The sequence below is a fragment of the Centruroides vittatus genome, unplaced genomic scaffold (assembly GCF_030686945.1).
Source record: "Centruroides vittatus isolate TY-2023 unplaced genomic scaffold, ASM3068694v2 contig_370, whole genome shotgun sequence".
Lineage (NCBI taxonomy): Eukaryota > Metazoa > Arthropoda > Arachnida > Scorpiones > Buthidae > Centruroides > Centruroides vittatus.
The window spans coordinates 2,314,466-2,336,276 of record NW_027122193.1 but is presented as its reverse complement, the minus strand read 5'-3'; the positions used below and the strand labels follow the sequence as shown (position 1 = coordinate 2,336,276).

At 29.0% G+C, this 21,811-nt stretch overlaps 1 protein-coding gene across 2 annotated transcripts in view; it reads right to left on the bottom strand.

The window, feature by feature from the left end:
* The window catches only part of LOC136975310 (BTB/POZ domain-containing protein 9-like), a 39,551-nt gene that overhangs the window by 7,227 nt on the left and 10,513 nt on the right, over window positions 1-21,811 (bottom strand). Inside the window, exons 2-8 of one of the 2 annotated variants that reach the window (XM_067270363.1) lie at window positions 20,717-20,846; window positions 15,953-16,183; window positions 11,581-11,845; window positions 7,616-7,835; window positions 7,137-7,256; window positions 971-1,080; window positions 682-871 (exon numbers count right to left, since the gene is read on the bottom strand). In XM_067270363.1, the coding sequence (XP_067126464.1) occupies window positions 682-871; window positions 971-1,080; window positions 7,137-7,256; window positions 7,616-7,835; window positions 11,581-11,845; window positions 15,953-16,183; window positions 20,717-20,846 (1,266 nt within the window). The remainder of the gene's footprint in view (window positions 1-681; window positions 872-970; window positions 1,081-7,136; window positions 7,257-7,615; window positions 7,836-11,580; window positions 11,846-15,952; window positions 16,184-20,716; window positions 20,847-21,811) is intronic. The other variant, XM_067270364.1, reaches the window with a different exon arrangement.

Below are 21,811 nucleotides of genomic sequence, written 5' to 3'. Positions count from 1 at the left end.
AATACTGTATATGGCTGAACTTTACAAACTTCAACAATGAATTAGTGATAACTGTTAGCATGGATATTTTAAAAGCTGCAATTAAACTATCACTTAGCAGTTACCTTTTATCATCTTCAATGTTTTAGTATTATCACTTTTCATTGGTTAAGGAGATTTTCCATATTTCAAGCAGTCTGAGATTTTTTACAAACAACTTTTAATTTCATTAAAATCTATACATTTTACAATTTTTATAACGAATAACCAATTTGCCTGATTAAAACCAAATGTCTATGGTATGTATGTGCTTACAAACACAGTATATTTATTCCAATAAGTAGTCCTCTAACTTTTTCAGCTTGCAGTTGCACTGTCTATTAGAGGATGCTCATTACTAGAGAGCAATTATTGTTTCTATTCTTATAGAACTGGATGCATAATGGTTTAAATAATGGTGGTTAAGAATTTGTTTTCTTCTTTAAACTGGAATGCAATTTATATTATATTTTCTCAGTTTCTCATATTGCAGTTTATATATTTTTATATATTATATTATATATGTTATGAAGAAAATTAATTTGTCTACTTAAATTTACATTATTACTGTCAGATCATGTCAGTAAAAAAAATAGAATAAAGTAGAAAAATATTAACAATTTTATTTTTATATGCTTATTATTTAAAAATTAAAATGATTACCTCATAGAGTCAATCATGTATGGTTGTGCTAACTGAATAACTATTGCTCCACTTCCTAATTGGTGACAAGTATAACCTGAATCCCAATCGTAATTTTCTGTATCGCCATTAATAAGTGCATTCCTACTACGACTGACACCTTCAATGACGCAAGCACTGGATGCTATAGTAGCCACATTATGATTAGGAACTAGATAAAATATCGAAAATTTTAATCATTATAATGTAATTAATTTTAAAACATTATTTCTAATTAAATTAGTTTTATAAAAGTATGATTTCAACTAACCTATCAGACCTTTCTCCAGCCTGAAAAATTTGTTTGTGTACATGCATTCAAACGCCACAACGTGAAAAACCCTATTAACTGTATTGTGAGTGCCAACAATTCGAATATATCTAAAATATAATCGAAACTTAATTAATAAGTAACATACTATTTATTTATATACTAAATAAAATAATTTAACTAATAGAACAAATAAAATTAAAATCTACAACTGTAATACCATAGATTAAAACATAGTTTCAATTATTATTATTATTATTATTACATTAACAATCTTTTGTTTTATAGCATATAATGAAAACCACAACTGCCAAGACACCTTCTAAAATGATGAAAAATTCAAGAATATACATTATTTTGCATTTGAGGAAAGTCGAATTCAATAGAAAATTTTGATATGCTGGATATTTCAAAATTCTCAAATTTCTAAATCCTAAGGACTGTTTCTTGCAATTGCAAAAAACTTGTTTTAAATGCAGTTTAGTTTATGAAATCAAACTGTATTTCTTCTTTTATACTAAGTTCGGTTCTAATAGGAATCAAGTTTAAGTTACGAGATGGTCTGGAATCTAATACAATTTAAACTATTTCAATGAATTTTGTATGCATATCAGATTTCTAACGAAATGATTAAAGTAAACTAGATTGAGCCACTATTATTAAGATTAAAGATGATAGTGTCATATGCTGACATTTCAGCAAATTTAACAAAAACAAGTACTTCAAAATTAATATTGTTTTTCTTGTTAGTAGTGTGATAATGCAAATTCTCTAATGACACCTTTGAATTAGAAATCTTAAATTATCTTAATGATAATTAATTATTAAAACTAATTTTAAAATCTTTATAAGAGTTCAATTAAAATCAACTATAAATAATATAAAAACAAAAGACTAATATAAAATTATGTAATAAAATATACTATAACATTAAAAAAATTTTTTTTAAATGTCCTAGTAATATATATATATACTAGGACATCACACAACTTTGTCGTATCACGATAGAATTGAAATGGACCAGGAAAGAAACAAACAATCCCTGCATCTGTTAAGGTATAAGGTGTCTATGAGGTATAAGAGGTGATCCTTATACCTCACAGACACAGACAGGTGAACTTTGCACTTGCTGCCACAAAAGAGAGAATCTTTGTATCTGTCAGCCACAGGAGTAATGATCCTTGTACTGTACCTGTCATCCATGGCAGACATAATCCTTGCACTGGCCGACACAGAGAAGCGATCCAAGAACAAAGCAATCATCATCAATTACTTTGTTCTTGCGTTTTGTTCATTTTTTGCACCTATTTTCTGTTAGGCACACAAAATACTGTTTTTATTTTTGACCCCTAAGACCTAAATTCAACTGAAATAAACTTAAGATGAAGATTACCAAGTGTCTGCGTGTCTGCACTTTATAGTGTTTAGGAGACAACCTAAATTCCATTAGGCATGCTCAGTAGTATCAGATAGCATGGTCAATTTAACGTCTTTGTATATCGAAAACCCCTCAATCCCTATTTTTTTACATTTAAATGGATCTTCATTACATTTTTGGATTCCTCACTGCAATTAGTAAACAATAGCAAAATTTTATCAAAATCAACCCATTAAATTTTGAGAACAAACTACAGTCTATAGCTAAACCCATAGAAGACATGCTAGCAGCAAAGTCATGCAATTCGTGCAATATTACTTTGTTGTGCACGCTCCTGAAACAACTTCATATCTTGAAAATGAAGTCATGAACCTCCATTTTTTATTGCATTTATTGCGCATCACTTATTTTTTCATTGCACATCTGACAGATTTAAGCATACTTAAATTTGTATAATCAGGTCTAATGAGGGACTACTTCCCTTGGATAAACATGTCTTTGTATAAAGACATTTTGGGGGATGTGAGTTGCTCGTCTGGTGTGAGAGTGAACTTTTGAAAGTAGCTGATACTTAGTATACTAAAATACAATTGTGTTAAAGGAAGAGGAATATGTTCGACGGAAAAATAGAGAAATTGGCGAATGGTTTATCCTTGGATTTGATTATAATATTGTTAATAATTGCTGGAGTTGAGCCCAATCCAGGTCCTCTCCCTCGTTCCCCACAACAAATAAGTCATCAGGATATGCAAAAGAAGGGGCGTGGGAGACCTCGGAAGAAAAGCTCCAAGGACGAGGAGAAAGATAACCAACAAGTAGAAATTTTAAGTATAGATTATCACCAAATAGAAGAAGAGAGTAAACAACCGTCTGTATTCACGAAAGAACCAACAATTCATGATTATTTTGAACCAGTAAATGAACCGGAATTACAAACTGCAGTTAAATCTCCATATACATTGCAATCTATTTACGAGTTAATCCAGGATAATTTTTGTCGGTTAAATATCGAGATTCAATCGATTAAATCTGAGGTAAATATATTGAAAGAAGAATATAAGTGTTATAAAGAGGAATTGACGGAAATTAGATATAAGCTACAAGAATTGGATAAAAAATCGGAAACTAATGACCATCTCAAAGGTATGTTCGAATTTGAGTTTGACAAATTAGCAAATGAAAAGACTAAAAAGAATATAATTATTATAAATTATCCATTCGCAACACCAGATTATTTACAAGAAATAAATTCATTTATTAATAACGAATTAGAATTAAAAAATGTTGAAATAGAAGAATTAATTAAATTAAATAACAGTAATAATAAACCTATTGTTAAAGTAATCCTAGAGTCTGTAAATATAAGGAATTTAATTCTTAAAGAATTTTGGAGAACGAAACCGAATTTAGTTGGTGAGAATGAGAAAAAAATAATTTTTACTGCCGATTTATGTAGGAGATCGAGGATAAGGAAAAAACATTTACAGGCCAGAATTAAACTAGAAAAGTTAAACAAGGAAAAAATAATAGTACGAGATGATTATTACATAAAAGATAACTTAGTATATACGTACGATATTGCCTCAAATAAGATCATCCAATTAAATCATTTTTTAGGAGATGTTCGACTGCAAAGATAAGGAAGGGGAAATAAGGTGTATTACATCTAATTCTGATTCAATTGGTAATAATTTACAATTGGTTCAAAACTCTATCATAAGTCTGGATGATAGAGTCAATGATGTTAGCAATAATAATTTTGCATTTATAAGATATACTAATAACGTTAGAGACAAATTATTTATTAGTTTTTGGAATATACAAGGTCTCCGGGGGAAAATCCATAGAAAGTCAGTAAAAGTGTATATAAAAATTCAAACGATATGTGGCTTCACGGAAACCTGGATTGTTAATCTAAGTAAAGAAAATGAGGTGGTGTTAAAACGTGAAAACAGTATCATTTTGACACCCAATTTATCCTTCGATAAACAGTACAAAAAAGCCACCGCCGAAGTAAATACTTTAATAAATAATATGGTTAGATTGTTTTTCAGGGCAAAGATAAAGAACATCCAAGTTCATTTCCGGCTGTTTAACTCTATAATAATGAATTCCATTGGTTATGCGGCCCCAATTTGGAGCCTTACGAACTTTCAAAAATTAGAAGTGATCCAAAATAGGTTTGTACGCAAGATTTTTTTGCTGGATTACAACACACCGGGTAGCGTGTTAAGACTGGAATTAAGCAGGTTTAGATTGAGTGCTACTTTTATAAGAAGATACATGAAATTTTTATTTAAAATAAGAGACGCTCAAAATCTTTCAACTGTATTATTATACCAATTGTATCGAAAATCTTTGATTAAAGTACAAAGCAAAAACTGGGTGTCACAAATTGCACAAATTTTAAAGCGTTTTGGATATTCTATTAAAATATTCCTAGATGTACCGAAATAAGTGAACAACATTTCCAAATGTTGATTCAAAATGTGCTCGAAATCTCTTTATCACAAGACATAGAAGACATATGCAAAAGAGAGAAAACTGATTGGTATAACATAATTCTTGAGTATCCATTTATTAATAACTACATGTTAACTAACCTGGCGTTTAATGTTAAAAGATTTTTCATACAACTTAGAATAAACAAAGAATTAATATTAATTAATAATAATTTCATTGAGTTTTCTAAGAGTATCTACCCAAGATGCCAAAAATAATTTCAAAATTTCACATGTTTTGTGGCTGTAAAGATGCAAAGGAACTAGCACACAATCTTGACTTGCATATGTTAACAAGGTGCACTGATAAAAGAGCAATGTATGAAATATTCCATACAGCCAAGATAGATATAATTTATAGACTATATAAACATGCCCACAAATTTTTAATGTAACAAATTCATTGAATACATAAGTAACATAAATTAATGGTATTGTATGTTATAGAACCATGTGTATGAAGAAAGTTACAAGTTGTAGTATAGGTTGAAATGACTTTAATTTGATGTTATTAAAATATTTATAATTGGTAACTAAATGTGGAATATAATGCTTGGTTCGACTTGTGTTGCTAGTGTATTTTTTAACATTAATAACAAGTGATTGTTGTCAAAAACATCCTCTGTAACTGGCTACTGCCATATTACGAATAAATTTTGAATTGAATAAAGACATTTTGCTAGATACTAAGATATTTCAATGTACACAAATCAGACAAAAATGTATTTAGGCAAAATATTTTGTTGATAAGTGTTTAATCCTGATTTATCATGTTTTTGTATTTTGTTTGATCAATGTGTGATGGAGTATATTTAAATCACTAAAAAAAGTTTTAAGCATGTTTACACGAAAACATTTTGTATAAATATATTTTTATTGATCAGTGTCCATCCAACCTTATGATTTAAAAAACTAACATACTTTTGTCACACTTTTGACTGTCCTTGACTTCTTGAGTCTTGGAGATTAAAATGTTGCTGTGGCTTAGTTTCCATAGGCCACCCAAAGCATTTCAAGAGTCTCTGTGGCAGATTTTCCAAATTTAAAGTTAATGCAAAACTTAATGTTTGATCCTTGCTCAATTTTCAAGTTCATTCTCAAATTGCAGAATGACACTAACACAGCATTACAAAACTGCTTGAGCAAGCATTCCTGTTTGAAAAACTCCACACTACTTGGCAGATAAATGCTCAAATGTTAGTAGTAGTGATCCTTGATGGCAAAAAGACCATACATTGCACTTTCACTAAACAGTGAAAACAGCCTTGTTTCTTTTTGATTGCATCATATATTTTCATTTATAATAGTTAAATACAAGTTAGTATAGTTAAGAACAGTGTAAGTTAATATACTGTTGAATTAAGTTTAGTAACAATAATTTTGGTTATCAGTATAAATATAAACACTTAATTTTACTTTATCAGAAAAAAATATTAATTGATTAAGCTTTGTAACTCTTAAACCTTAAATTTCTATCAACACCATAAGATCTTATTAGGTATCTTTTGATTTATATCAACACTACTTGTGTACACAATATATAAATTAACAACAACTTAATTCAAAAACATAACAATAGAATATCAGTTTGAATTAACTATATTTTATGAAATAATTTTATTTGATAAATATAAAATAAGTGTTTATAGTATATACAACTATAAAATACTTATTCAAATAATAAAATAGTGAATCTTATATTTAAATATTTATTTTATACAGTAGACCCCCCTACAACACTGGTTCATATAAAACGGATTCATATAACATGGTGGAAAATTGTGATCGTGTTCGTATAACATACTAAAAGAGGCTCGTATAACACGGTAAAAGAATGAGACAGACTGTCATGGCCGACTTGTGTCTTGACAGGAAAGGTCAAATCTGGACCAATAGTGGACAAGCAGCAGACCTACTTGAGAGCTACCACCATAGCGAGGATGCTGAGTGGATGACTGCCGTCCAGCAGTATGCATATACATGGACAGTTTACGCAGGAAAGTTGAGTTTTCTTGTGAAAAAAAAAAAACATTTATTATTCAACGGCCATAAAAATTGTTGTCATGTAGTGCCTTACGCCTGATTACTAAAGAAAGTTATTTTAAATATAACAAGTAAGTTAATCATTTTGGGCTGTGAACAGCTCATGTATTTGTAAAATCTAAGTGACTCGTACAACACAGATTCATATAACATGGAACATATCTACTGTGTTTTAGGGGGGGTCTACTGTAAATGCAAATATATCTTACATCAAACAAACAAAATCAATTAATATATGCCTTACTTAACAACACGTTCATCAAAATAAAGATTTTGCCATGAGTGACAAAGATATCGTGTGTGATCTACTACTCGTATCCAATCTTTCTGATCCATTGAAACTTCTATGTAGTATGCGTATGATCTATGAAAACAGGATTTAAAATTAATAATTTATAGTTACACATAATCATTATGTATAATAACAATTCAAATTTAACTAGTATATTTCATTAAGCATTTTTGCTATACAGGGTATTCTATTTTTTTAAATCAATCCAGTGAAATAACTCAAAAAAAAAAAAAAAACACATCCTACTCCATAAAACTAGTATAAATCAAATTTCATAAATTGGACTGAAATATTCAAGAAAAAAAATTGTGCATTTTAATTTCGAGTTGACCGTAATTATGTATAGTTATTTAAAGACCATTGCAGTTTATAGCTCATCAAAATCTATTTAAATGTGGAAGAAGACTTTTAAAACAAACAAAAACACATACCTCATATCTCTGTCCCATAATAACATTCGCATATGATTGATTATGCACTGCATTCCTAATTTAACTAAAATGCCTTGGCCGTTATTGTCATCAATGGGATGTCGAGTAAATCCTCTTTCCATATCATAATTGTGAACATCACCATCAAGCAAAGCTGATTTCATTTCACCGTGAAGTACTCTTGCTCCATGCTTAGGAGAGGCCACATTTTCTTCGGGAACTAAGAAGGAAAAATTATATTAAATTTAATATAATTCAAATTCAGTATAATTTAATTCAAAATCAATTATATATATCTATACATAAATGATAATGTTTGTTTGTTTGTTCACTATGCATTTGTAGACTGTTAGACCAATTACTACAAAACTTGCCAGTTACGTTCACATACTTCTAATGTAGATAATGTCGTACATCCCACCCCCAAAATATCAATTGAATTTCTGTCTACATTTGATTTGCTGACTTAACATGTAGTACTATCTATTGGAAAGAAAATTTTTAAAATACATAAATAAAAAAATTTATACAAAAAGGATGCAACCAACATAGAAACACATTCCTGATATGTTTTTGGAGATAAAATGTAAACGAATATAGTAAAATCACTTGATTTAGTCATTTCTTAATCTCTAATTATCTGTTATGTAATAAAAGAAAATATGTAAGTAATCAATTATTATATCCAATTGTTGTAATAATAGTTTTCCATAATCCATACTCCATTTTCCAAAAAAGATTATATTATATCAGAACTCATCAGAAAGAATTAAGATGTAATACATTTATATTAATACATTTAAGAGATGAAATCAACAATGACGTAGCTGGAGGAGAGTTTGGTCAACTTTACATTCTTCCATCACATTTTGTGGGCAGCCCATGTTACATGCATGAGAAAATGTCATTGCATCTTATGGAAAATACAAGATACATTGACGTATTTTCACACTTATGGTCAACCTGATCTATTTATTATATTTACATGCAATGCTAAATAGAAAGAATTCAAGATGAGTTACTACCAGGACAAACATAGAAAGCTGTTGGCCTACAATTACAAAAAGAATGTTTTCTCATGATAAACTGTATGTAAGATGCTATAGGGTAGGAACTGGTAACAATGTATACTCTCCATTCAGAAAAACACACAATATTGTATGTAAAGTATTATAAATTTTATTTTCAAATTCATCATTCTTTGATACATGTTTTGTTTATTTCTCACATTACAGATTTTTGTTACTGAACAATTTCCTGAAAAAAATACTAATCTACACATTTCAAATTTGAACATTCTGTTTCCTGTCCCTAAGCAAAAAGAATATCTGTTCAATTTGCACTCTTCACTGCTTCACAAAGTACCTTCATGGTAATTTATACCCGGACTTATCTGCTAGTATATATATATAACATATAAATATATATCCTTTCCTTGTAATAAAATTGTTTATATGTATGTAAAATGTGATTTCTGGAGTCATAGAATAAAGGATATTTTATTGAGAATTAAATTAAAATATTATTTTTGCATTAAAATGACACATCTTTGTAATTTCGTGGATAGGAGAAAAGGGAAATAAACCTTCTTGTTCAACTCTCAACTTCCTTTGGCAAGATGTTATCGCATATTTTTGATGAACATCTGTTAAGTCGAGTCATCATTAGCATCCTGTCACATGAAAATAACTTAAACATTGACTGGAGGGGATTATGAAATAAAAGAGGGAAACATCGCATCTCGGAGAGGACTTCACCCTCAGAAATAGATAGAAAAGGCCCTGTCCATCAATCCTCTTGGCTCCCATCTCTACCGAAGGGTCTCCTTACCATACGTTGACCCTGCCTCGACGATATCAGAAGACATCAATCAACTAGAGGAATTATGAACCAATTTATGTAAACTCTCTCTCTCGGTAATTAGAGGTATAAGTATTTAGCTATTCGATTCTCTTCGATATCATAGACAAAACATGTTAATCCTACCTAGATGTATTCTAATGTAGTAGTCTATATGTAATCATCAAATTCTTGATAATATTAAACTTGTTGTTTTGTTTAATTGGTTTCGAATTGAATTCTTCTGAGACGAACACCTATCGACTTACTCGCAACCCCTTCACCACTTGATAAAACAAACAAAAGCCATCCACTGACCATGTGAGCGGACCTCACAGGTCTGATGTCTACTTATACTTCTAATTACCGAGAGAGAGAGTTTACATAATCGAATAGCTAACTACTTATACCTCTAATTACCGAGAGAGAGAGAGTTTACATAAATCGATTCATAATTCCTTTAGTTGACCGATTAGTTAACAGTATTAAACTGTAACCCCTGGCTTCTAACAAAGATTTAAATATATATACTAATAAAAAACATTTTTTAATCATTTTACAAATGTTGCTGACACTTCTGATCAATTTAGCTTTCATATTCAGTATTAATACTTACATATCAAACCAGATTTCTGATGTAACTATGATTAGGTCATTAAAAAAATTGTATAAATGTAAGTAAATATTTGTCTATTTCAATAAATTACTGTTAGATTACATAAAACTTCATGTGTATCATTTACCTCATAAATAATTAACTTAAAAAATATCTCAATGAAATTAATACTCAGATGTAATATGCTAATTTTTTTTTTTAAATTAAATTTAAACTGACTTTTATATATAAAGAATTTTAAAATATGTATGTAATTATAATAAATAATAACTACATATCATTATCAATACAATGTAATATTTCAATATACAGGTATCCCTTGTACACCCTGATACTTAAACAACATGGTTTCGCTGTAACACAGTTTAAAAATTAAGATATCCCCCATACAACATTACTTCCAGTTTCGCTTTAATACAGTTTTGGAAATCCTCTGCACAAAATTTCACAATTTTTAAGTGTAAACTTCATTATTCTATTTGTTGTATAAAGGTAAAAACACTTATCAAATATAATGCTCTAAAATTCACAGTATACCGATTACCCGACAAATGACAAAAGATTACTTACAATTTTTCCATTAAATCAATACACTGAAAAATTTTTAGAATTTTTCAGAGAAATTTTTAATGAAAAATTTTTCAGTGTATTGATTTAATGGAAAAATTGTAAGTAATCTTTTGTCATTTGTCGGGTAATCGGTATACTGTGAATTTTAGAGCATTATATTTGATAACTGTTTTTACCTTTATACAGGTTCTATGACATAGTTAAAGGAATTCTTTTGTGTATTTACTTACATATCAAAGTAATTGATAAAAAGAAAATTGTAAGTTATATATTATTGTTGGGAAAATTTGTTATATATTATTTTAATTTTTATAAATTTATTTTGGCACCATGTTTTTGTAAACCTGCTGAGGAGGGACCTGAAGGTCAAAAACACAAAGAAAATGTGTAAAGTGTGTACAGATATAATACAAGGTAATCAATAAAGATTGTTTAGTTTCTTTGAATAAGGTTTTCCTCGATTGCTAAAGCCAAAACACCAGTGCAATAAGTCTTATTAATAGGATAAGTCCTCGTAGACAAAATATATAACAAATAGAAAGTAAGGTCATAGAGGCATATGAATTAATATTCATTATTCTATATTTGTTTTTATTCAAGTAAGCACACGTTATCTCAAATTTGCCCACAGATTTTAGAATATTGATAGGACAAGGAAAAAAAAAAATTGCACTATCTTTCCTATCATCTGGATGTTGTTGTTGTTTACAGACTTTAGCCCTTAAGACTGTCACTGTTTTTTGTTTTTATAGATTGATCATAACATGACACTTTTTGGAATGTAACTACAGTGTTATATGAGGGATACTTATATAATACACATATAAGTAGATCTACATTTACATAACTATATTAGAAAAAAAATGATATCTTTATTATTATTTATGATTATACATTAATCAAATCAAATTTTATAAATAAAATTTCAAATTAAACTTACTTAAATAGCCTCTATATTTCAGATCAGTATCACGGCTTTCAGTTCGAGATTTTATTGCATCGAGAATAATATCTGCTTTAACCAATCCAGTTGGACGCACAATATTCAAAAGATCTTGTAATGTCATTAAGGGTAACCTAACACAAGATAAAATTTCCTGTGGTTCTATTCCAGAGTTATGTTGTGTCCAATTATAGACAGCTCGAAAAATATCAACTTCTGGTGCACAAAATGAATCCCTACTTATCATTTCTTTTACTGCAGCCTAAAAATATATCATTGAAAAAACAAAATATTAGGTGTTCAAAATTCTCATTTGCAATATAATGTACAAACAAAATTCTTATACTTTTTTTAATTATTGAAAGGCAGTAAGAATAAAAGTGATTCTAATTTATTTTTATAAATATTTTATAATTACAGGTACTCCTCACTTTACGACCGAGTTCCGTTCCGACGACTACGTTGTCAAGCGAATTGGTCAATAAGCGAGGAGCTTGCGCCGGGAATATAGGATCGTTGTAAAATTATCCAAATTATGCAACAAACTTCAAATTTATTCATAAAAAGACTACTATAGTATGTTATTTGCCTATTATAGTACATGCAAGCCTATTATAGTACGCTTAGTGCGCATGTCACCATTCGCCACTGAACAACACTCAAGCTGAGGAAGGGGATTCCCCGAATTGCAGGTCGAAACTCGATTGGACGTAAGTGCGAGTGGTCATTAAGCAGACAGGTCGTAAAGTGAGGAGTACCTGTAATTTATTTAATTTTAATGTCATAAAAAGTTTTATAATACACATGTATTAAATGTTTAGAATGTTTTCTTATATTAAAAATATTTCATAAGACTAGATCTAAAAAAAAAACATTTATAATTATGAAACTTTCAATAAAATGTATTACAGTAGAGCATCGATTATCCAACTCAATTAGAGACTGGGGTTGGTCGGATAACTGAAAAAACGGATAACCGAAAAGTACGAAAAAATACATTATTAGTATATCCCATGTAATTAGTATATCGCTATTAACCTACTTTGCGTTGAATTTTCATCGATGTTAAGCCTAACTAAATTTTTTTAATAATAATAATCGCCACTATTGTATTATTAAAAATCGTAGCCAAGACATAGCCAAATATTGTAGCGCCACATCACTAGCGGACATTTGAATTTGCCGACTAGAACGTGGTCGGTTAACCGATGAGACAGTTGATCGGGGGTCGGATAATCGATGCTCTACTGTTCTTTGTTCCTATTCTGACAGCCAGTATTATATTGGAAAGAAATACCATAATATATTAACATTAATTATATTTTTAGTCAATCACGTATTTAATAATTTAACTGAAAAATTAATATAATGTTCTTGTTTAAATTATCTGTAAATTTATTAAATCTGTAATCAATCATATAACACAAAATATAATAAACTGTATTTTTTATTAAAGTTATACAAAAAAATTTAAAACAAAAAACAAACTTATTTTGAAAATAATCTATAAATTGAGGCATACAGTTTCAAAAATAACCAACTCCACTTTTTCTGGGTCTAGAACATATGGGATGTGTGGCTGATTTTGAAACTAACCTCCAATTTTCATTTCTTCTTTCTGTTTTATGGCTGGTTTAGAATTTCATAACAATTATCATTGAAAAGAACAAAAAAAGCATACATAAGATCAAGGAATTAAAAGATTGAATTAGCCATCTCTGAAACTATATGCCTCAATTACACACAATTTCTGGAATGTTAAAATTCCACATTAGAAAGAAATTTTTTGTTTTTTGAAAAATATTTATTTAAAAGCTAAATTTGGCAATGTTAATTCCTATTATACATATTTATATTCCTACTCTGAATTTACAAAGTATATATATAAACACTTATGATTGCATTCTTACAAATGATGCTAATACAATCCAAAAATAATTTAAATTACGAATTTTTTAAATAAAAAGACATCAAAATTTGATATTTATTAATGACAGTCAAACATGTTATGATATGTTATATATAAAACTGCAAAACAGTCTATAAAAATGACTTTACATATTGAAAATTTCTTAATAGCAATTCAATTCTACCTATTAAAAAGTATTAAATCTAATTTAACACGATGCATGATCTAAATTACTATTGCAGTGAGCAATTCAGATGATGTTTATAATTTACAAATAAATTGCTTTAAAATACAACTATAGAATAATAAACATAAGTTTATTCAGTTGTAATGCTAATTTACTCAATTTTAATAATAATAATAATAATAATAATAAAAAGATCTAATTGGAAGTCTCCTGATTTTTTTTTTATCTACACCTTTTTGCTATATATATATTGGGTTGTTCAGAAACTTTGTAGTAATTTTTGATAGCTGACAGTTGAGACACCGATTGATGTGAAAATGATTAAAATTGTACAAACCAATGAATATTACGATAAATGACCTTGATTCGCATCCGTTACAAAAACTGTTAAGATTATTCAAATAGCATTTAATTTGTCTCATTGCAAAAATGGATGTGAACAACATGCATTATCGACACTTGTTTCTTTTCTTTTTTTTGTAAAGGCAAAAATGCTGTACAAACAGCAAAAAAGATATGTGATGTTTATGGTGGGAGTGCTGTAGCAGAATCAACTGTTTGAAAGTGGTTTGCAAAATTTAAAATGGGTAATTTCAGCCTTGAAGATGCTCCTCGCTCAGGAAGACCTCCTGTTATTGAAGAAGACCAGATCAAAGCATTATTGGATGAAAACCCTCATTACACAACTTGAGAGATTGCAGACATAGTGAAGTCATCAAACAGTACTGTATTTCAACATCTAAAGAAGCTCGGATATGTGAATCATTACAACATTTGGATACCTCACAACTTAACGGAAAAGAACTTACTGGATCACATCTCCATTTGTGATTCTCTTGAAAGATAAAATGAAAATGACCCTTTTCTGAAGCATTTTGTGATAGGTGATGAAAAGTGGATCATTTATAACATCAGCTGAAAACAATCATGGGGTAAAAAAAATGAACCACCATTAAAAACTCCAAAGGCCGGTCTTCATCCAAAGAAAGTCATGCTCACTGTCTGGTGGGATTGGAAAGGAATCCTGTACTACAAGCTTCTTCCACAGAATCAAACAATTGATTCTGATAAGTATTGTTTCCAATTGAATTAACTGAAGATGGCAATTGAAGGAAAACATCTGGAATTGGCCAACAGAAAAGGCATTGCGTTTCATCAAGGTAATGCCAGACTGCACACATCTTTACAAACACACTAAAAATTATTGGAACTAGGCTGGGATGTTTTACCCTACCCCCCTTACTCACTCGACTTTGCCCCGTCGGACTACCATTTGTTCCGTTCTCTGCAAAATTCCCTTCGTGATAAAAACTTTGATACTTTGAAAGCTTGCAAATACCACGTGGATCAGTTTATCGCGGGAAAAACTGGAGAGTTCTACGAAGAGGGTATCGTGAAGTTCCCCCATAGATGGCAACACGTCATTAAAAACAATGGCGCATACATAATAAAATAAAAGTATATTTTCAGTTTTAAAACAATTTCTTTTATTTCTCTTAAAAATCGCTACGAACTTTCCAAACAAACCAATACATTTAAATTCAGATGTATGTATAATTTATTAACTAAAAATTTTTAATTTGAGAATCTGTTATATATATATATATATATATATTATATATACTAGTTGAAATCATTTTTTTACATCAAAATAAATATATGTACATCCAAAAATCAGCATTTATATTAGTTGCAAATGAAACAACGACGATGATGATGATAATGATGATACAAGTTAAGAGTATTAATATTAGTTTATATATAAATCTTGGCTAATTGAGTTAGATTTAGATTTTAATGTAATATTATCATTTCCACAAATGTAATTTCACTACATTTGCCAATGTGCTTCTGTATTTTTTCAGCACAACTGGTTGTTTCTGAAAAGTCAACTGTCAATTTTAGTCATAATTATCATTGTTTTAGATGCTTTCTAACTTGTCTTGTCCATTATCTGTATTTCACAAAAACAAACACCATCTTTTAACTATTTTTCATAAACTTGAATTCAGATCATATGTCTATTACATCAAACACATGAATACCTGGCCTTCTTGTATCCTAACAAAATAATTCAATTGCAATTACTTTGGTATTCATTGTAATCACAGCAATTTATATTTTAAATTCTAATGAAAGCATACATATGTGTAGTTGAAATTTTTTTAAATTTAATTAAATAAAAGCATTAAAAATTTTATTTGAAAGAAGTTAATTGATATATTTTCATTTATTTATTAAATTATAGTTAAAATTAAGAAAATTCTACTTACTGACGATAATGATAAAAATGATTCATGTTGAATAATTTCTTGGGCATGTTTATCGACAAAACAGCAGCATACTTCTGCCAATGATGATAAATGGAATAAATTTGCTGTATCATATATCATACAAACATTACGAATGTTCAAAATTGCTTTCAGATATTCAGAAATAGATGTTTCCAGTTCGACAAAACCATACTGATGAGCCAGACCAAGTATATCCAAAATCATATCTTCCTATTTATTTATATAGAAATAAAAATAATTTAAAATCTTATTTATAAACATTTATAACTAAACCTAAAATATTTTAAAAATTAATTTCATTTGAATTTTAATAAAAAAAACCTAAAATTCTTTTGATAATTTTGTTTGCTATTTAAACTTTATGTTTTTGCTATCATTTTTTCCATCAACAATGTACACAAACCTCTTCTCTCTACGCTCTCATACAAATTCTTTTGGGCTAATGATATAATGTCCCATATCTCATATTTTCATTTTCTTAGTTCTCAATGCATCTGTTAACAAAATTGCATAAACCAATAATTTTTTATAAATAGTCAATGTTAAATTTATTATTTCATAAATATTCAAAATACTATATTCGTCTTTTTTCTATTATTTTTAAATTCAATTTTTTGCTCTCTTTCTTTTAATATGTTATTAATACCAAATAGTTCAGACCAACCTAACTTTTCCTCTCATAACATCTTAGGATATATTATTTAATTCTGTTTTAGCCTCAGTGTACAATCAAACTCTGTATTAAACAGCTGAATACTGTTAGACCTTAGTTTATATTTTATTGAATCCTTTGAAAGCATCAGAACCTGAGATGACACAATACTGAATTCTGCTAATATGTATTCAGAATATCAGTTTATAAAATAAACTGATATTTTGAATATATAGAACTACAGTGATACCTCAGTTTTCGTTGATAATCCATCTGAAAACAATCGGCAAAATCCGAAACTGACGAAAACCAAGGCATTTATTTCCATAAGAATCAATGTAAATCCAATTAATTCGTTCTAGAAACTCCCAAATACATACCAAAAACACATTTTATAAAGAACAAGTATAGTATTTAATACTAAAAACAACAAGAAATGAATATAAAAGACTAACATGATGGTCTCTGAAACAGAATCGTCATCTAACTGTTTTTTATTTATCCAAATCAATAACGACTGTTCGACATCTTCGACTGTTTGTGATCTGTTTCGTTGGCACCTTCACGCCTTTTGCTACATTAGCCTTCTTTATTGCTTTCTTTTTTGCCACAATGGAACTTATCGTAGATGGCGACTTCCCGTACATGCGGCCGATTTCAGCAATCTTAATGCCGCTCTAGTATTTTTCGATGATTTTTTTCAAGTCAATCATGTTCTCGGCCTTCCTCTTTGAAGGGCTGCTGGCTCTGGAAATTTTCTTTGGCCCCATGATGGAGCTAAAAGGAAAGGAAAGCAATGGAATTATTTGGCTAGACATGCAGAGTAACGCTCACACAACGAGAAACAATGCCACACTGAGCAGGAGAAGGCGTGGGTCGCTCTTTGTTTTTGCAAAATTAGCAGGGAAGTCATGTGGGCACGCTGACAAAATCTGAGACAAATTTTTCATGGAAAAAATCAACAAAAACTGAAACCAACGATAACCAAAGTCAACAAAAACTGAGGTATTACTGTATACTGAGAGCATTCAAATATGCTAATATATCGGTATCAGATAGGTATCGGTTCATTTCTAATTAGAACATATTTGGATCTACATATTTCTTTTCAGTAAATTATGAACTACAAACATTTCAGTTTGTTTCATGATTAGTAAGTCTAAAAAATGCTTATTCTCCATATTAAATCATTATCTTTAGAATTAATCTTACAGCATCATCTGAAAAGAAAATGTTACAAAATTTGCTGATTAATCATCCATATATCTTCTATTATACTGTGTTTGATATTTGTACAATATGTTTGTGTAATTTTTTTTACAATCTTCTTATAATCCCAATATTATACATGAACAATTTCTAAAAGTAATTTAACATATGTAAATAAAAAAATTATAAAATAATAATGAATAAGAATGAAAATTTTGTGCATTAAGCATTTTTTTTCTTTTAACTATCAGACATTATAAAATTAAATAAAAAAAACATTGTCATAATGCTGGGTTGCAATTTTTAATCATATTTTTCATTTATTTAATTTAAAATATATGCTCTCCACTTCAAATTAGTAATTGGCTTGCCCCTGTACATCATACTTTTTCTTTACCAATGGAGTCATGCTGGTCGTCTATCAAACTCCTTTCAGGGGAAAATTTTTGAATTGAAATAATGTGACTTCTAGTTTGCATCAAAGGTTCATATATAGTTAATTGGAGCCTCCTGTCCCTAAGCTTTCAATTCTGATTTTGTCTATCTAACTCTGTTCTTGAGATTAAGGATGGACGACAGCAACAGTGGGAACTTATAGGTCTACTAGGTCTACAATTTTTTCAAATTGCAGCCTGATGACATGATGGAGAAAGTTACTAACCTAAATTTCTATACTAATGTACAAATTTCTATAGATTATTTTTTACTATAGCTATTTTAATGACTAAGAATGAAAGTAACAAATAATAATGTAATTCTTATTATTAAAAACTTATAATTTTCCTACAATTGGAGTTATCAGAATTATTCTTTTATTGCTAAACAGTTAGAAAATTCCTGATAATTCCTGAAAATTCCTGATGTTAGGAAGATGATTTTCCACAATTATATATATACGTGTTTAACTCGTATTTAACTTATATGTATGTTAAAATTATTAGTATCAGCATTTTTGTTTTTCAGAAAGAAAGAAGAGAGAGAGAGAGATTCAATAATGTATCATAATTTTTGTCAGAATCAGTTCATATTATAATTTCATCAACCATATTTTAGTTTTTAAGAAATCTGTCATAAAAAAATAAAGTATCAGGTAACCAAAAGTTTTGTCGTTTTTTGTTGAAAGAAAACAAACATAAAAATGTATAGGAAATAACACAACTTATTCATCAAAATAACCACCCTCACATTCAATAATTTTTTCCCAATGGGAAACAAGCTTATAAATTCCATTTTTAAAAAAGTCACGATCTTTAGAGTTGAAAAACTTCTCTAACTCTGTTTCCATAGTCTCTCTATTTCTGAACTGTCGATTTCGCAGATGATTATCTAGGCTTAAAATAGGTGATAGTCAGAAAAGCTAATGTCAGGAGAATAAGGAGGGTGCAAAAGAGATTCCCATCCAAGGGTCTGAATTGTGTCAGAGGTCACACGCGTGACATGAGGCCTATAGCATTATCATGTAGGAAAAGAATGCCTTTACGGTTCACTAAAGCTAGCTGTTTTTTCAAAAGTGATTGGTGAACTCGACAGAGTTGGTCACTGTAGACGTTAGCAGTAATAGTCTGGCCAGATGGTATAAGTTCATAGTGAACAATTCCATTTGCAGTCCACCATATGCACAATATTGGCAGGTGTCAATTGATGAGGTATTTGCTGAGCTTGTAAACTTTCTCAAGACTATCCAAATGTAAACGGACAGTTTCGTGATTTACGGAGAACCTTTGTGCTAACATCTGACAAGTTTGAGCAGAATCTTCTTCGATTGCAGCCTGTAATTTATCATCATTATTGACGTATGGCCGCCCTTCTCGTGGCACATCTTTAAGCAACTCATCGCCGAAAGAAAATTTTCTAAACCACCTTTGGGTGGTGCGAGTGCTGACAGAACCTTGTCCGAAAGCCTGGCATATTTTTTGAGCCGTTTGCACAGCATTTGTTCTAAGTTTAAACTCATATAACATACAAGCATGAATTATAGAGTTTGGAGTACTCATCTTCAGGTCAATTTTTATAACATTAAGAGATAACCTTTTCGCTTCTCTTTATATAAAATGAATCAGCATTAAATCTTGATTAACATATCGCTGGAATTTTAGTGCAATCTATTGTGTATTGCATTAACATTCTTTAAACTTTGTAGTTTCACAAAAAAAGACAAAACTTTTTTGGTTACCTGATAATTACTGCAATTTATTGTAAGCAGATCCCAAATCTGTTCCTAGTCTCACAAGAAAAAATGTCTTCAAATTGTTTTAAAAATATTAAAGTACATTTTTATTAACTAAAAAAAAGGGAAAAATTATATAAGACATTTTATTTATTCAGAAATAAAACGCAAAAAATTTTCATTCACACAGTTTAAATAAATAAATAAAACCATAAAAAATCTCTCTCATTTAATCAAAATTTTAAGTAGATTTGAATTGTTAAATATCATTTTACCAAAATATTAAATTATAAAGTATAAATGCACCATTGAGAGGGAAAGCTGTAGATTTTTCCCTGGGGCCAGAGAGAATTTAGAGGGCCCATAATTGTTCCTGCCCATATTAATGTTATTTTTACTACCGAAAAATAAAATCTTTAATATTGCTAATTATTAATAAAGAAACATTCGCTATGTATCTCATTTATACAAAAAAAAAAAAAGACCAAAAGTTAAGGAGACAAAAGGGGTTTGCTCTATACCCAGTTGCATATCAAGTTTTTGATGGCTCTAGTTACAAACAAACATCATTATTAGCAGAAATCAAATATAAGAAGCTACCTTATTTAAAGGAATTAAGTAATAATTTTAGTTCAGACAATAAAAAAAATCAATGAAAATATATTAAAGTTTAATAATTTTTTTTAAGTATAAATAATTTAATTACGTATCTTACTTTAAGATTTGTTAATGTCATACGACCAGTATAAATATAGCGCAATAAGATCTTGAAAGCTACTAAAGACGTTCCTTTTAATTCAATTACATCTTGTGATGATTCTCTCATTCCACCATATAATAATGCTCTAAAAATTAATACATAATAAAAATTAGCCATTTTAAACATACATTTAAACTTTAGAATAACAACAAATTAAAATTCATGTAAAAAAAAAAAGAAAAAGTGAATTTTTTCATTAGTATATGGACTAAAACACGTAATACAATATAATTTAATATATGTTTATTGGATTATTTTTAAAAATAAAGATAAATTTTATTGATAACTAATTTGAAAAAAATAAACTACAAAAAATTATATTCTATATGATAATAAGGTATAAGAAAAATATTAAAATATTTAAATACTTTACATAAAATATATTTCAATAGAAATCTTTGCATAAAATTTAATAATTTTTTGAACATTTTTGGGGTTACTAGACTAAAACATAAATATGTAATATAATACAATTATGAATCCTAACAAATTCTTTTCAGATAAATGATAATATACTAGAGAAATACAAGATGGAACATAATTACATCTCGTATTTTATTTTAAAGCAATCAAATTGAAATACAGTAATACCTCGACTTATGCAAACCTGGAGTTATGCAATTTTTAAATTTCGTCGATCCGTCTTTTGTTTGAGCGCCACGCAACTCTTGATTACTCACACCCCCCACACTATTGTTCAGCTTATATGTTCGGACGTGTCGCGCGGAATTGACGCAAAGCTACAATTTATTTCAGTGTTTGTTATATCTACGGAGACTTGAGAGACTCTACTATGTCAACCAAATGAAGAAGAATCGATTCTTTTGCATCAAACAAGAAAATAAAAACTTTATCTTTGGAATGTAAAGTTAACATTTTTAAAGACTTCTATACAAAAATGAAAAGGGGTTACAAATTTTAGAAAATATAGACTCCAACGAAGAGCGCATTTCTTCTACAAAACGAAAAATAAAAAAATTATTAGCATGCTACGAGGAAATTTTGTGGGAGAAAAAAAAATCTTTGAGCCTTCAGACGAATTTGTTAGAT